An 18,581-nucleotide genomic window follows, 5' to 3' on the forward strand; every position below is an offset into this window, starting at 1 on the left:
TGCTAGTTTGTCACAAATGTAATACTTCAGTATTGTATACTTTCAACACATTGTGTTTTCCTTATAATCTATATTCTACTTTAAGAATTTATAAACAAGGGTTGGAGAGATGGCTCAAGGGTTAAAAACACTGGCTGCTCTTCCAAAAAAGCTGGGTTCAATTCCTAGCACCTACGTGGTATCTCACACCGATCTGTTACTCCTGTCTTGGTGAACCTGGACACCATCTTCTGGCCTCTAAAGGCACCAGACAATTGGTACCCAGACATAAAACACCCACACAAACAGAATTAAATAATAATACTAATAATATTTTTAATCAAGAAATATAAATGTTTTTTATATGAGAAGCAGTATTACTAGAGAAACTAAGAATGTCATTCTCTGATATGATTCCATAAAGAAAATGTGTGCCTAGCCAAGGAACAAGAGACAGTGTCATGAGATATGTCAGAGGCATGAGATAGTGAAGGAAGACTAATGATTTGGGATGGTCACAAAAAAGCCTACTTTTTAAAATTGACTAATTTTGTGGTGCTGGGAATTAATCTCAGAGCTCTTTAAACATGATAGGCAAGTGCCCTACCAACAGTCCATACATACCCTCGGCCCAACATTGATTCTTAATGGTATCATGGAAATTTAAGCTAGTAAAAAGAAAATTAAATTCAGAAGATTTTTGTTTTCCCCTTCTTTCCCTCTCACCCTCCCCAACCCCGACTTCTCTCCTCCATCCTTTCTGAGTACTACTGGCATTCAAATCTATGTTAAAAAAAACACCAAATTAAAAACAAAACAACAATAACAACAACAAAAAAAACCAAGAAAGATTCTAATGTTTAGTCAAGCTACAGTGAAATGTTAGTGTGTGTTTCTAGTTCCAAACTACTATAAATAAGATAGGAGACAGCAAACACGCCAACATAAGACCAACTGGTACCAGAAGACAACGAGGCTGTTTTCCTGCAAACAGTTGCTTGATTGTTCATGCTATGTTTTCTGAAAACTAAACAATCTTTCCTCTGAAATTTTAAAGTTAACACATGAGACATGACCAGGTATTCAATAGAAGATTTTAGCAGAAAGAAAACATAAACTCTCAAAGGATCTCATATACATATAACAAAACAGTAAGGGTAAGAAACAATTCATTTTTAAAAAATCCAATCTAATTAGTTAATCATATCAATTTCAAACTGGACTTGTAAAATGCCTTAGGATAGTGTTATTGCTAGTTATTTCTGCTTTTTAGTTAAGTGTAGAATTTTATGCCAGTATTTAGTTGAATATATTTTTAAAATCAATGTGGAAAAATTGAATTCAGTAAATATTCAAATATAAAATAACTTTATAATTAACTTATTTCTAGAATATTACCACCAATCTAAAAATGTAACTTCTGAAGCATCTACTGCAATACACTACTTTAAAGAAACTCAAGCTCCACACTAAACAAAATAATACCTAAAACTGTCTGCTGCTATGAAGTCAGAGAAGAGACCAGTAGTTACAACTGCTAGAGGCAGACAAGAGATCTATTTAAAAGATGTGGGATGGCGTCGGAGATTTATTTAGGGCACTAAAATTGTTCTGCATCACTGGTGGTGATTAGTAACTCCATGCATCTAGACATGTACAACACTCACACAACTCTAAAACCAGCATGAACATGCATGTTCACAACAGCACCAATCTCAAAAACCAGAGTTAGAAAGTTGTATCCCAGTATTTACCAGTAACTGGGTATATACAGACTTATACAGAACATTCAGCTATAGAAAGAAGTAGAGTACTGATGCATGCTATAACACAGATGAACACTGAATATAAAGTCAGTCAAAGAAAAGTCAAGACATTAAAAGGTCACAGGATTCTATATATATGTAATATCCAAAATGAATAAATTCAGAGAGAGAATAAAGATTGGTAGTTGCCAGGGTGCTTTGTGGAGAAGAAAAAGATTAACTCCTAAATGCACAAGAAGTTTTACTTTGGACTTACAGGTATGTTTTATAACTAGATAAGAAGGCCAGTTACCTAATACTGTGAACATACCAAAGGCCTCCGAACTGTTTATAGTGGTTAACTTCATGCTGCATGAATTTTGTCCATATATAAAGTAGGTATGCATTCATGGATCTTTTTCATCAGTAATCAGTTAATAATGACCTCTCCTCTGAGATCTCTACATGGCTGGATGGAAATCATCACAACCACTTAGTAAAATAATGTGGCAGAAGAGCCAGGTACTCAGGGGCAAAGGCAGAAACGTCCCCAGGTTTGGAACAATGATGAACAGCTACAGTAATATATGCCTTAATACATGGGAAAAGTGTGTCTATATTTAGCATGCTTATCATTTAAGGGGTATACAAATATGTTTCTGTAAAAATTACAATATAAAAGTTTAAAAAAAACATTCCACCTGATTACCAGGTTTTATTCAAATGATAAAGCTTGAAAAGAGTTCCAGTAAATCTCTGAAATTTTAGTTACTGGCTTTTGGCTCTAACAGTTATGCCAAGGTATGAATCTCACCATTATAAAATACAGACTTATAAGCTCATGAGCTGTGAGGACAGAGACCTTGTTCCTGACACTGGAAAGAGAAGGCCAAGATGAGTAACAAATTACCTAACTGCAGAGCTGAATGATATGAAAACAAGATCACAAGACATTAAGGCAGAGGCCAGAACTCATGCCTGTAATTATCCAGAAAAAGGCATCACCTCTGCATCACACATGCAGGATCACAAAAGAGTAAAACTAAACAGACATCAAATTTTAAAAGCTTAGAATTTAAAGTCAAGCCTTATGAAGGTGTGGAGTAAACTGAGCTCTCTACATACCTGTATGAAAATCATCACAACTACTTAGTTAAATGGGTGGCAGAGGAGCCAGGTACTCAGGGATAGAGACAGGGAATTTCCCCATGTTTGGGACTAGCCTGATCTAGATACTGAATTTCAGGACATCCATGACTGACTGACTGACTGACTGACTATCTATCTATCTATCTATCTATCTATCTATCTATCTATCTATCTATCTATCATCTATCTATCATTTACTATTAATCATCTATCTATCTATCTATCTAGTAAGATCTATCTATCTATCTATCTATCTATCTATCTATCTATCTATCTATCTAGTAAGACCTGGTCTCAAACAACAACAGTAATAATAATGTAGTAGAACCTGATAAAGTCCTGGACATATACCTATCTTATGATCTATAAATTCAATCTGAGCTAAATATTTCATCACACATGAATGTGTATCTTCTCCCTAAAACTTATACAAAAATGTTCAAAGCACTATTACTGATTATAACCCTAAACTGAAAATAATTCAAATATTTTTCATCATGAAGGTAAAGAAATTGTGATATATTCATAGAACAGAAAACTGCATTTAATTAGTCATCCCCTTAACTAGGGATGACTGTGTGCCCAGGAGACACTTGTGGGAAGACATTTTTGGTTCTGACAATTAGCTAAGACACCAGGGATGACAGTAACACCCTAAAATGTACAAACATTAAGAAAAAATCCTTTTAAATTTGCTACAAGTTTTTTATTTTAACAACAAATGGAGGCAGAGTTTTATAAAAAAAAATGTATGAACTGACTAATCATATAGTCTTTATCCTTTAATAAATAACAGCAACATATAGTTCAATATGCCAGGCATTGCTGAAAGGATGTTAAATAAATCCTTCTAACAAACTGATGAAGTCTTATTTCAATTCACAGACTAAGAAACAGAGGCAGAGAAATTTAATTAGTTGCCATAGATTTAACCAACAAACTTAAAACCAACCTATATTCTAATTTTCTATATTGTTTCTTTATGTTGTTGTTGTTAGTATCACTGGATAAAGAGAAAGGCTTATTTAAGATCACAGTTCAGATAGTGATAGGGTTCTTGTGGGCGAGTCCCAAAAGGCAGTGAAGGGCAAGGGACACGAAGTACATATCCTTTGATCTTTTCTTTCTCTTCTTATAAAGTTACTAATGTTCAATCATGTAGCCTCCAGTCTGATGATCTTATCTAATATACTAATCACTTCCTTAAGGCCACACCTCTAAAACCACAGCTGGGATAAATTTCTATCCTTATAATTTTGCCAAATAGGGATTATAGCATGCATTTCAGAAGGGTCAAGCCATGTTCCATGTTCCGCCCATGGTATGTCCTCAAACTGTGGGTGGCCACAACTTTAGGGGTCAAATGACCCTTTCACAGGAGTCACTTAAGACCATAGGAAAACACAGATATTTACATTATGATTCATAACAGTAGCAAAATTACAGTTATGAAACAGCAATGAAAATAATGTTATAGTTGGGGGGTACCACAACATAAGGAACTGTATTAAAGGGTCACACTATTAGGAAGGTTAAGAACCACTGTATTATCACTGAGAAAATTATTTGAGTGCTTTGATGAGCTCCTTTATCTATAAAATGAGGCTATTTGTTTGTTTAGTTGTCTTGAGGAGTAAATTAATGAGTACAACTCTCTATGGTCCTTAAGATTCTGCCTGGCACAAATGTACTAAAAGAGTATTACAAACACTAACAGCATGAACTAGAGAGATGAACTGTTCTCCAAGAGATCTGAATTTGATTCCCAGTACCCACATTAAGCAGCTAACAACAACCTATAACTGGAGCTTCAGCTTCCACACTCCTAGGCATCTGTATTCATGTGCACATACCCCATCCCCAATATACAATTTAAAATATTTTAAGTATTCTCTTACCTTTTCTTATCTGTAGAAAAGTTTTAAATGAAACTTTAAAGTGTGATTATTTACCTAAGCTTCACCTTTTGGGGAGGGCATGTTCATGTATTTTAAAGAAATCATTTTCAGCTTTTTTTCTTTTCTCTCTTATGCAATCATTTCTAGTTTGTTAATTTGACTCCTACAGATTAACTGGTTCTACTATCTTTGGATTTATTTTCTAGCAACATTAAATAGAACACTCAACACGTGTATACATCAAATAAAAACTTTGTTTTGTTTTTTTAAGAGTTTTGTTACTGTGGGGTTTTTGAGCAAGCACCATCACGCCCAGCTCTAAAATAATTTGTAGTCTCAAATTTTTTTCATTACTTTATCTTCAACAAGTAGGAGAAGTATGTCAAAATCACCTATCCATAATAGTAAACATGTCATTTTATCCATTTTTAATGAGTTTTTTTTAGGTATAAATGCTCTCTCTGCATGTATGCCAGCATGCCAGAAGAGAACATCAGATCCCACTATAGATGGTTGTGAGCCAACATGTAATTGCTGGGAATTGAACTCAGGAAAAGCAGCCAGTGCTCTTAACCACTGAGCCGTCTCTCCAGAACCCAATTTGTTTTATATATTTCTATTTTATTTATTTTAATTCTTTTTGCTTGTTTTTTTTTTAGATAAGTTCTCTCTATGTATCCCTGATAGTCCTGGAACTCAGAGACATCATCTTGCCTCTATTTCCAGATTAAGGCATGGGCCACCACACTAGATCTGTGTAGTTCTAAAACATGTTTTAACTGACTAGCAGATAAAATCGTATTCACCATAAGTAACTTTTTTGTTGTTTTCTTCGAGACAGGGTTTCTTTGTGTAGTCTTGGCTATCCTGGGCCAGACTGGCCTCAAATCACACAGCTTCACCTGCCTCTGTCTCTGCCTCTACTTCCCAAGTGCTGGGATTAAAGGTGTGCATCACCACTGCCTGGCTAGTAAGTTTTTAGTTCTGGTTTTTATATGATGCAACTGGAGATATATCAGCTTTCTTTTTGCTGTCTAGATATTTTTTCTTAACACTTTGTTTCTAATATTTCATAACTTATATTAATGCATCTTGAAAATGTTTCGAAGTATCCCATATTACTATGTATGGTTAATATCATCCTGTTGTAGAAGATTTAAATTATAATTCGGTTATACCTTCCTATGGAGATAGGAGCTCCGGAGTAAGATTACAAGCACTATCATGTCCAATACAAATTTAAAAATATATAAAAAGACTGTGAGTTTATCAAAATGTTCATAAACTGGGATGGGGGTATGGCTCAACGGTACAGTGCCTATCCACTCTATATTGAGTTCAATACCCAGCACTGCAAAATAAGTGGAAATAAAAGTTTAAATAAATTGTATGGGGAGTGACTCCATCTACCCACACTACCACTCCTTTCTTTGGATTTTTTCAGGCATGGTTTAACAGTTCAAGGACTGTACAACATTAACAAATTAAATAAAAAGAAAATGTATTTCTCGTAGATGTTATTGTCAAGTTTGTCTTCTTCATCCTGTTTTAGCCTCAGTTTTCGCACAGAACCAAGGTGTATCTGCTTTAGAAAATGTCAAACATCACACTCAAGATCATTAAGGACTTCAGGGAAATAGGCTTGTAAAAGCATGCCCTAGGCAATTAAAAATATGATAGTTCAAATTAAAACAGACAATTCACTACAAAATAATATTTATGAAATATTTGAGAAGTACAATATAAAACTAGTATGACAGAAATTGGGAAGAAAAAAAAACAAGAAACCCAAAGGCTCAATAAAGGAAGCAACACTTGAAATCTTACAAAGTTCAAATAGAAGTGATGGATTGTGAAAATCATGTAAGAACATTCCCTAGAATTAAATGCCTTCTCACTAAAAGAATGGACACCAGCAAATTAATTTGTAAAAATCTCCAAACAAAGCCCAAGGTAGATTTTTCTGGATTTTCAGAAGAAAATCCTGTATCTTTTGTGATCTCAGCTACAATACTGGCAGCCATAAGACAATAGAGTAAAGTCTTTGAATTTCTAAGTTAAAATGATTTCAATTTATAGCTGTTGTGTGTATGGGATGTGGTATATGCGTTCAAGTGTATGCGGGTATGCTAGAGGTTGGCACCAGGTGTCTTTCTCAATAGAGTTCCACCGTAAATCAAATTATTCTCAATAAATAAAGACTCTAATGAAATAAGGTCTTTAAACCTGAAGCTCACTGGTTCTGCTATCCCCAGGGGCCTTCCTGTCATCATCTCCCCAAAGATGGGTATTACAACAAAGTACCACTGAGCCCAGGTTTTTACATGGGTGTTGGATGTAAATAAACCCAGATCCTCATGATTTGTGTGACAAGCACTTCACTGACTAAACCATCTACCTAGCCCTTCAATCTGGAATTCTATAACTACCAGACTGCCAAGCAAGCATAAAAGTAGAACTGATTTTTAGGTTTGCAAAATCTTATGTTTCTTTGATAAAAATGTTAAACAATTAAATTATTCACAAATAATTCCTAGTATATTTCTGCATTGTTATAGATGTGTAGTTTGTGGCTTCTAAACTAAGAATTAACCGAAAATATAAAACTAGTAGTAAATCTATGTTGAGGAGCTGTGTGAACAGGCCACAGTTGATTCACATTCTCAGTACCTCACAATCTGCATTTTCCTAGTATAAATGGAATTTTTAAAAAATATATACAGATTATAGAGACAGAAAAGCAGGTGAACAAACCTCAAAGCCCTGCCCTCCAAGTACAGTATCAATTGTATAAACTGAGTTCATTAACCCATCTACAAATTTTAATTACAACCCTATCCAACTACTACATTAGAGATAGGAGAATCATATGAAGCAGCCAACCACATTTGGAATAGCTTGGAATAGAATGCTACTGTGTTAAAGGACACTCTGTATTAGGCAGTGTGGGCAATGTGTGTACAAGGAGACAGGTCCCTGAAGCTCTGGAGGTGTCCTTACAAATAGGTTATACTGGAGCTCCAGCTTCCCAATAGGTTCAGTCGACAACCATACAAGGCATAAGAGGCCAGAATCTTCAAGCAAGGAGAAAAAAATGTTCTCCAAAACCACTTCTATTTTTAAACTCTAAATTACCAAAAAGAAGACTACTAGTTCATTAATTCATTCTTTTACTCAGTCAGCAACACTCAATGTCAGGGACGACACCAGAAAATACACTATTACACTAACTGCTAATGAGGTTTATAGTAAAAGGTATAATAATCTATTCTGAAAAAAGGGGCTGTCCTTGAAATCCTAAAAAAAAACAATGAAATATGAAATTTTTCTTTAAATTGGCAATGTCAAAGAAAAATATAAATTATTTATTAAATAATATCAAACAAGTAACTCAAAATAGAAATAATTTTAACCTAATTAGAACTTTTCAATTCCATAATTTAAAGTATTTTTAATTTCTTATAGCTTCAGAATTTCATTCTTACATGTAATATATTTCAATCCAGTAGCCTTTTTTTTTCCATTCATCAAACATTTAGTGACTTTCTTCTTGAGCCAGGCACCAGAAATACAGCAGAAAACCTATTAGTGGCTATTCCCTCTTATAGAACTTAAAATCTAGTGAAGATATGACACCAATGAGTGCAATTACAACACAGAAGACAACGGACTAGGACTTGGGGATGTAGCTCCATGGTAGAGCACTTGCCTAATATGTGTGAGGACTTGGGATCCATATCCATCATAAGGAGGAAAATAAAGAAGAGGGGAAAAGGAGAAATAAAGGTTCTATTACACTTTGTATTTTGAAACTGGGTGTTACTATGCATCCCTGGCTGGCCTAGAACTCACAATGTAGACCAGCCAGGCTTCAAATCTGCAGCAATCCTCTTGCCTCTGCATCTTAAATGATATGATTATAGGTATGGATCACTATGTCCTGCTCCACTGAAACTTTATAGAGAAAAATATGAGAGTGAGGAAATGACTCAGTTGGTAAAGTGCCTATTGTGCAAGTCTAAGGACCTCAGTTCAACCCCTGGCACCCAGGTAAAAATCTGGATGCTGTAGCATGCACATGTAACCTCAGTGCTGTGGCAGAGGGGAGAGCTGGAGACAAGTGGATTCCTGAAGCTCACTGGCCAGCCTAGCTGAACTGATGAATAAGGCTCAGGTTCAGTGAGGTACCATTTTCTCAAAAATTAAGGTTTGGGAGCTGGGTATAGCGGTCTTTAATTCCAGCATTTGTGAGGTAGAAACAAACAAATGTCTATGAGTTGGAAACCAGTCTAGTAAACATAGAAAGTTCCAGGACAGTCAATGCTATATAAAGAGACCCTGCCTCATATACAGCAACCCAACAGCCAACATCAAACTAAATGGAGAGAAACTCCCAGCAATCCCACTGAAATCAGGAACAAGACAAGGTTGTCCACTCTCTCCATATCTATTCAATATAGTTCTTGAGGTCTTATCTAGAGCAATAAGACAACAAAAGGAGATCAAGGGATACAAATCAGAAAAGAAGTCAAACTCTCACTATTTGCTGATAATGTGATACATAAGTGACCCCAAAAATTCTACCAAGGAACTTCTACAACTCATGAACACTTTCAGTAACGTAGCAGGTTATAAGATTAACTCAAAAAAAAAAAAATCTGTAGCCCTCCTGTACACAGATGATAAATGGGCTGAGAAAGAAATCAGAGAAACATCACCCTTTACAATAGCCACAAATAGCATTATCTCGGAGTAACTCTAATCAAACAAGTGGGACTTTTATAACAAGAACTTTAAATCTTTGAAGAAAGAAACTGAAGAAGACACCATAAAGTGGAAAGATCTCCCATGCTCTTGGGTAGGTAGAATTAACATAGTAAAAATGGCAATCTTACCAAAAGCAGTCTACAGATTCAATGAAATGCCCATCAAAATCCCAGCAAAATTCTTCACATAATTTTCTCTTTCAAGAAAGAACGGTACTCAACTTCATATGGAAAAGCAAAAAACACAGGATAGCCTAAACAGTCCTGTACAACAAAGGAACTTCTGACTTCAAACTCTACTACAGAGCTACATTACTGAAACAGCATTATATTGGCATAAAAACAGACAGGAGGACCAGTGGAACCAAATTGAAGACCTGGATATTAATCCACACACGGATGAACACACCTGTTTTTTGACAAAGAAGCAAAAAATATCAAATAAATAAAAGAAAGCATATTTAACAAGTGGTGCTGGCATAACTGGATATCAACATGTAGAAAAAGGAAGACAGACTCATATCTATCACCATGCACAAAACTCAAGTCCAAATGGATCAAAGAACTCAACATAAAGCCAACCACACTGAACCTTATAGAAGAGAAAGTGGGAAATACAATTAAACACATTGGCACAGGAGACCACTTCCTAAATATGACCCCAGCAGCACAGACACTGAGAGAAACAATTAATAAATGGGACCTCCTGAAACTGAAAAGCTTCTATAAAGCAAAGGACACGGTCAACAAAACAAAACAGCAGCCTACAGAATGGGAAAAGATTTTCACTAACCCCACATCAGAAAGAGGTCTGATCTCCAAAACATACATAGAACTCAAGAAATTGGACAACAAAAGAACACATAATCCAATAAAAAAAAATGGAGTACAGACCTAAACAGACTCTCAACAGAGGAATCTAAAATGGCTTAAAGACAATTAAGAAAATGCTCAACATCCTCAGTCATCAGAGAAATGCAAATCAAAACAACTCTGAGATTCCATCTTACACCTGTAAGAATGGCCAAGATCAGAAACACTGATGACAACTTATGCTGGAGAGGATGTAGGGAAAAGGGAACACTTCTGCATTGCTGGTGAGAGTGCAAGCTGGTACAACCCCTTTGAAAAGCAGTATGGTGATCTCAGAAAATTAGGAAACAACCTTCCTCAAGACCCAGTAATACCACTTTTGGGTATATACCCAAAGGATGCTCAATCGTACCACAAGGACATGTGCTCAACTATGTTCATAGCAGCACTGTTTGTCATAGCCAGAACCTGGAAACAACCTAAAATGCCCCTCGACTAAAGAATGGATAAAGAAAATGTGTTACATTTACACAATGGAGTACTACACAGCAGAAAAATATAATGACATCTTGAAATTTGCAGGCAAATGGATGGAGCTAGAAAACATATTGAGCCCCAGAAAGACAATTATCATATATACTCATTCATAAGTGGTTTTTAAACATAAATCAAAGAAAACCAGTCTACAAATCATAATCCCAGAGAACACAGACAACAATGAGGACCCTAAGAGAGACATACATGGATTTAATCTACATAGGAAAAGAGAAGATCTCCTGAGTAAATTGGGAGCATGGGGACCGTGGGAGAGCGCTGAAGGAGAGGGGAGAGGAAGGGAAGGGAGCATAGGGAAATGTATAGCTCAATAAAATCAATAATTTAAAAAAAAGATGTACACACACACAAAAGAGACTCTGACTCAAAAAAGAAAAGAAAAGAAAAGAAAAAGAAAAAGCCCTTTGCCATCAACATTAACTTCTGGCCTAAACACAACCACACCTCCACACCCCCCACACACACATGTGCGTGCGCACACACTCTTTTTTAAAATAAAGAAAAAATTTGTCATCACAGTGCTCAAAACAATGTGCAAACACATAAGTCATATTATTCTCAATAAATAACAAAGACTCTAATGAAATCTGACATCCAAACAAAAAAGCTGGAAAGAATGAAAGGAGAAACTAGGATGCCAGGCCTGGTGGGGTACACCTGCATTCCCAACATTCAGAAGGCTATGGCAAAAGGATTATTAATACATGTTACAGGCTAACCTGCCTCAAAACAAAAAGCAATCTATATTAGTTACTCTGCTGATGCTCTGAAAAATTACCATGACAAGGCATAAATATGGAACAGGGAGCTTGGGTTTACTATTCCACAGGGTTAGGAGGCCATCATGGCAGGAAAGCATGGCAATAAACAGCAGATACGGCAGCAAGAGTAGGAAGCTGATATATCACACCTTTCGCAACAAGCACAGAGCAGAGAAAGTGAACTGGAAGTGAGCACCAGAGCTTTAAACTCTCAAAGCCTACCTCCAATGATGTACTTCTTATGGCAGGCTGACCCTCTTAAACCTCCCCAAACAGCATCACCACCTGGAGACCAAGTGTTCAAATGCCTGAGTCTATGAAGATATTTCTTAGTCAAATCACTGAAACCCCCAAAACAACAAAAAGAGAAACATGCGAAAGGGAAGAAAGGAGGAGGGCAGAAAGGGAGGACTCTCGGAAATGAGGGTTTGGGAAATGCTAACATTTGAGTATCTACTATCAATTTATCCTCAGAACATCTCTAAGATTAGGTATAACAGGTACCTAGACTCTTCTCAGCATCCCTGACCCAATCTCAGCCACATTTGGTGTGAGACCTGATCATATTTCTGGCTTGAGGTATACTACCACCATCAGAGCAACTCCACATGCCTTAGCACTGGTCCAGGTCATAATCATGGGTAAGTTTATCGAATGCAATCAGCACAGTTCTCTAAAACTTTTACTGGAAATCCTGAAGTACAGTCTGTCTGTTCTAAGATGTGATGTGAGAAGGAGCTAGCAGCATTGCATCTAAGACTTCACGATGATAAAAAGAATGAAATCTGAAGACTTGGCAATTAAATGCTAGAACTCAGTTTGAAAATCCAGAAGTCTGGTGTCCAAACCAAAAGACCTTAAATCACTGCATGATGTTTCTCAAAGTTATATCAACAAATATCATTGAGAAAGTAACAGGTAAAATATACCACTAAAATTCAAAAGAAAGCTAGCAGGTCAAGTTGAAAAGTTTAAATTTAGTTGAGAATTTCCTTTTATTTTTTTATACTATAGCATACTGAAATTAGTTTAGTTTGAAGAAACACAAGAGGGAAACACAGAAAGATTCCATTAAGAGGTAGTTAGCAGAATTCCTGCTACAGACAATAAAGAGTAAATGTTTCTAACTGTGCTAGATATCATGTCAACTTGATACAAGTTAAAGTCATCTGAGAGGAGGGAACTTCAATTAAGAAAATGCTTCCATAGATGAAGGCAAGCTGTAGGGCATTTTCTTAGCAACTGATGGGGAAGGGCCCAGCCCACTATGGGTAGTGTCATCCCTGGGCTAGAGTCCTGGGTTCTATAAGAAAGTAGACTGAGCAAACCATGGGGGGGGGGGGGAGACAGCAAGCAGCACCCCTCATGGTAGCCTCTATCAGCTCCTACCTCCTGGTTCCTGCCCTGATGAATTCCCATCGTATTTCCTTTGATGATGAACTGAATGTGGAAGTGTAAGACAAGTAAACCCTTTCCTCTTCAAGTTGCTTTAATCATGGTGTTTCTTCACAGCAATGATAACCTTAACTAAGACATTAACTCAGGAAAATAAAAACCACAGACAACTCTTTTTAATAATTACTTCCTAAAACATTTAAAATAACTTTCTTCACCAAATTAAAGGCTTTTTTAAAAAACTGGATAAAAATATCTAAAACAAGCCTTTTTACAAGTAATACACTACTGAGCTTACGTTAAATGTTTTTACTTCCACTTTAATGTGCCTAATGGAAAAAACACAAAATAGAATCAATCTTCTGGACAGCACCTTTTTCCTCGAATTCTTTAAATTACCTAAATATCATTTCAATTCTATAATGACAGCTGGGTATGGTGACACAGGCATATAATCCCACCAAATAGAAGTAGGAAGACTGTGAGTTGAGTCAAAGTAAGCTACATGGTCAGTTCAAGGCCAGCTTGAACAACATGGTGAGACCTCATCTCAAAAGAAAATTAAAAAATAAATCCTACAAATGTCTGAAAAATATCCTATGGTATCTTTCAAACTCATTTCCAGCTAAGAAACAGATGAGACAAGCTCACAGGACTCTGTTCAGTAGGGGCAGTCCTAAGAGTGAACAACATCAAGAAGGCAGCAGTTCCTGGCCATCTTTTCTAATGGGGGAACCATGAAAGACAATACAGAAACATATTTAGGGTTTCTTTGTCAAAGTTATCTCCTATAATGAAGCCTTACAGTGGCTAACCATGATTGGTCTTCTCTAAGAACTGCCTCTTGGAAATAGGTAGTTACTAATGTCTGTGCCTTTTGTGTGATTTAAGGGGCTGAAGAGATGGCTCAGAGGTCAAGAGCTCGGGCAGCTATTCCAGAGGACTCAGGTTTGTCTCCTAGCACCTACACAGCAGCTAACAAATATCTGTAACTCCAGTTCTGTGGGACTCCTGTCCTTTTCTAAGGGCATGAAATGCACATGGTGCACATATATACATGCAGGCAAAACACCCATACACATATTTTTGAAGTGTGATTTTAACAATTTAAGCTACTAACATGTGAGCATGCATACACACACACATGTACACATACACATTTTGGTCAGTTTAAGCTGCCTAGTGTATGCACACAATTTCAATCACTCCAAACCCTGGTGACATAAAAAAAAAGTGCTGAACAACACCTTAGGCAAATGCAAATTAAAACTACAATTCAATAGTACTATATACCCTCATAACAGCTATAGCCAAAAGACAAAAAATTATTAGGGGTCAGTAAGATGGCTCAGAGGTTAAAGGTACTTGCCACACAAGCCTAGTGACCTGAGTTCCATTCCCAGAATTCATGTAAAGGTGGAAGGAGAGGACCAAGTCCACAAAGTTGTCTTCTGACCTTCACATCCACACTGTATCACATGTATGTCCCTCACACACATCATATACACACAAAACAATAAATAAAATTTAAAATTTTAATTGGTTAGGATAGTTATGTTTCTACACAATAAAAAAGTATTCATTTTCTTAAAAGGATAATTTAATGTACTGAAGAGATTTATAGCAAAAGTAATTTTTTTGTAAAATAACTAATATATCACTACTAGAACTTAAAACAAATTTTTTGGTTTTTTTGATTTTTCGAGACAGGATTTCTCCGTAGCTTTTTTGGTTCCTGTCCTGGAACTAGCTCTTCTAGACCAGGCTGGCCTCGAACTCACAGAGATCCACCTGCCTCTGCCCCCCCCCCCTCAGTACTGGGATTAAAGGCGTGCCCACCACCGCCCGGCCCTAAAACAAGTACTTTTGAAGAAGCTTGGGAACTTTTTAAAAAGTTAAGTAATACTTTGTACATGAGCCAGCAACTCTACTGCTCAGTATCCATACAAAGAAACAAAAACTATTTCTAAATAAAGATTCATACACAAATATTCACAGCAGAATTGTTCAAATATCCTCTAACTGATAAATGAATAAACAAATTGTAAGGCTCGAGAGATGACCAAATGGTTAAATTGTTTGCCAAGAAAGTGTGAGGACTGGGAGTTCAGAACCCAGAAACTCACAGAAATGTCAGGTGGGCATATCCTGTCACCTGTTATTCCAGCCCCAGAAGGCAGAGCAAGGGGACTGCCAGAGCACAGGGGCTGACAAGACCAGTAACATAGAGAAGTTCAGGGTTTGACTAAGAGACCCTGACTTAATAAGTGAGATGAAAGGTCAATCCAAGAGAATCCTCAACATTAAATTCAGCACTCCATATGTACCCCCACACATGCAAAAGCATAAAGACACCCCACACTGAAAGAAAAACAAAACAAAAATTGTGCTACACCCGCACAGTGGAACACCTACTTAAAAGAATGGATGGAACTACTAAAAAAGCAACATCCAAGATACACTTCAAAAATCATCATTCTGGGTGAAAAGAAAACAGACATGTGGTTATGTAAACTATAACTACATTTATATGACATGTTCAAAAAGCCCAAATCATAATGACAGAAAACAGACCAAATATTATCTTGGGTGATAAAGGATTAAGGACAGAGGAAAAGGAGTGAGCAAAAGCAAAAATTTAAGCTGATGGAATGCACTCATGTGACTTGTACCCTTACATATATTCGTATTTTATTGTATTTAAATTATAACTCAAGGAAGCTTTTTTAAAGCTGGGTTAATTAGATCTCAAGTCACTAGGTATGTGATTCAGACTTTTCATTTTCTCACATTACACTTGTACACGTCTTGTTTTCATAGCAAGCTTTAAGATGAACTGCACGGATTGGGCTTCCATCTTGGAAAAAGGATTATGAAGTTCTCTACATTGCTACTTGCTCTACCTCACAAGGTTACTGTGAAATATCAAACGAGATAACTCTGAGAAAGTTCTTTGGCAGTGGTAAAGTATTACACAACCATATATAACACTTACTCAAAAAGCAGATTTTATTCACATTAGGGACTTGAGACTCTTGTAACCTTGGTTACTCAAAGTTGGTCTCTGCACAGAAATAAACAGCTGCCTATTCAAATGTCATCTTTTAAAGCTCTCTCTCCAGAGCCTGGGTCTCTAGAGTCCCTAGTCTTCGTGTATTAGCTCGTGTTATCTGCACTTTCGTTTTTCAAAGGAAAAACAAATGTCAGATGACCGTGGCACAAGACATTTACTTCCCAGTATGGAGAAGAAAAGTCGAAAACTCTTTGATTAAGCGTTTCCAAAATGGTAACTGAGCTTTTTCATGCTCTAAATATCAGTTAAATTACCTGCCATTTACTATTCAATTTCATACATGGCTTCCTGATGTAATCTCCATTGTTGCCAGGGTGGACAATCTCAAGAATACTAAAAACTATAAAACCTGTGTAGCACAATTAGCTTTGCTGCAAAATTGGACAGTGTCCCCTTACTACTAGCGTACAGTTGGGTTCTCTGCTATACTGCCAAGTTTGTGTGATAGGTGACATTTGGCCTAGTTACATGTGCAAGTTTCCACAGCGCATTATGGAAGACACGACAGTATCTTCTTCCAATACAATTCCACGGCTGAAGTTAACCGTTCAGCCAAGCTTCCATAAAATCTGACAAGTCTAAAAAGTTACTACAGCAGCAACAGGTACTGCAATCAGAAATGAACAAAGCCTGCAATCGTCCCCCTCCCCCACACAAATCTGCTACCGTTTTCTATACAGGACTCCTTTTCGGTAAGAGGTGCAAGGGGAAAGAACTAACGCGGGTCCTCCTCGAGTCCAGCCGGTAGGAACCCTAACCACTTCGGTGTCGCATTTCTCCTTCGATAACACTAAGGTCGCTCGGCCCGATAAACTGCACCGCTCCAATTTTAGTTTCCAAGAAGGCTGACAGACCGGCAGCCTGCCCACTCGCTCGGTCAGCCTCCTCTGCGTTCCGCAGGTTGGCCGAACGCGCGGCTGCCTGCACAAAGCCAACCGAGGGCGGCTGATCACAGGGAGGGAGCAGCTCCCGGCCCGGCCCCGGAGGCCTGCGGTGAGGTCGCAGCCCCGGCAGCGTGCGAACCGCCAGCCTCCCGAGGCCGCGGGTGCGTGGCACGGGCGGGACGTCAACAGCCGAGCAAAGCGGGCACTGGACCGCACGCCCCGCCCGAGGCCGCGACCCCTCTCGGGGGCCCGCGACGCCCTACCTGTACGCGCAGTCTGGATCGCGGGCATCTCGGCCCGGCGCGCCCAGCCCGCTCCGCTTGTTGAAAAGCTTCTGGAACAGGGTGGGCGCCATGCTGGCCGCCGCCGGACCGGGGTCGCTCAGCTGGGAGCTCGCCGGAGGCCCCCCGCTCCTACCGCCGCCCCGCCACCCCCATGGGCGCCTCAGTCATATGACAGAAATTAGTCACTTCAAACGGCCACGGCGCGCGGGGCGGAGCGCGAGCTTGAGGTCGCGGCGATTGGCTGGCAGCGAGCCGCGTCACGTGGCAGCGAGCTGAGCGGGGGGCGGGGTGGGGGTGGGGAGGCGGGGCCGCCTGCCATTGGCTGGCCCACGGGTCTGTCACGCGCCCTCTCACGGGGCGGGGCGTGCGAGGGCGCGCGCCGAGAGGCGGGAGAGAGCCTCCAGGCCCTAGGCCCGCCCCTGGCCCTCCCCGGCTGCCTAGGCTCTGGGAGGAGACCTTGGTCCGAGACTTGGGGTGCTCAGTTTCCATTGACACCCACTTTTAGTATCTAGGAAGATCTAGCGACTGCTCAGGCTTGGTCTCCTTGGTAACCAACAAAATCACAAGCAAAACCAAGGGAGGCAAGCAGCTTTAAAGAAGGCATCTACCTAAAAATATCTAACCCTTTATGCTAAGTATTTAGAATCTGAGAAACGTGGTTCCAGGACTCAGTAGCAGAGGGCTTGTGTAGCATGCTGGAGGCCCTGGGTTTGAGCCCCAGCACCAAACATGAATTTTAGCAAAATGTCTAAGGGAGGCAGGAATCAGAACTTCCACAAAATAAAGACATATGTTAATATCTAGTATGGGAAAGGAGGATTCCCGCATTGTAACCAAGTGACAAGACTGGGCTCTCAAAAAGGAAAATAAGGCTCGTGAATGTCCTTCCAATCTTATCAAAACGTCAGGGTTCAGTTCAAATTCGTCAACCGTTTACCAGGATGAGGGATTTTGTGTACTGGAATGCAGTTCTCTGAGAAATGTGGATGTCAGGGAACTGGTGGTGTATGCTTGGAAAGCTAAAGATGCTTGAGAATTTCATTTAACTTGAAATAGAAACCAAATCTTTAAGAAGCTACCAGCTTCTTAATTTTAACTGATATATTTTTATATTGTTAATAATTTGTCAATAGTTAGCATGATGAACTCTGATGTTACAAGATTTTTATATATATTTATTGAGACAGGGTCTCTTGTTGGCCAGAGCTCACCAAGTAATCAGTCCACACTGCTCTTTCTGCTTCATCTTCTTAATATCAGTAGGATTACAACTTTACAT

The 18,581-nt window shown here is 38.5% G+C and overlaps 1 protein-coding gene across 2 annotated transcripts in view; it reads right to left on the minus strand.

Moving 5' to 3' along the window:
• The window catches only part of Fnip1 (folliculin interacting protein 1), an 81,286-nt gene extending 63,745 nt beyond the window's left edge, over positions 1-17,541 (minus strand). Inside the window, exon 1 of one of the 2 annotated variants that reach the window (XM_075992598.1) lies at positions 17,282-17,541. In XM_075992598.1, coding sequence (XP_075848713.1) covers positions 17,282-17,373 — 92 coding nt within the window. In that variant the 5' untranslated portion in view covers positions 17,374-17,541. The remainder of the gene's footprint in view (positions 1-17,281) is intronic. The other variant, XM_075992599.1, reaches the window with a different exon arrangement.
• Between the last annotated feature and the right edge of the window lie 1,040 nt (positions 17,542-18,581).

Source organism: Microtus pennsylvanicus, chromosome 11 (genome assembly GCF_037038515.1).
Source record: "Microtus pennsylvanicus isolate mMicPen1 chromosome 11, mMicPen1.hap1, whole genome shotgun sequence".
In the NCBI taxonomy this organism is placed as follows: domain Eukaryota; kingdom Metazoa; phylum Chordata; class Mammalia; order Rodentia; family Cricetidae; genus Microtus; species Microtus pennsylvanicus.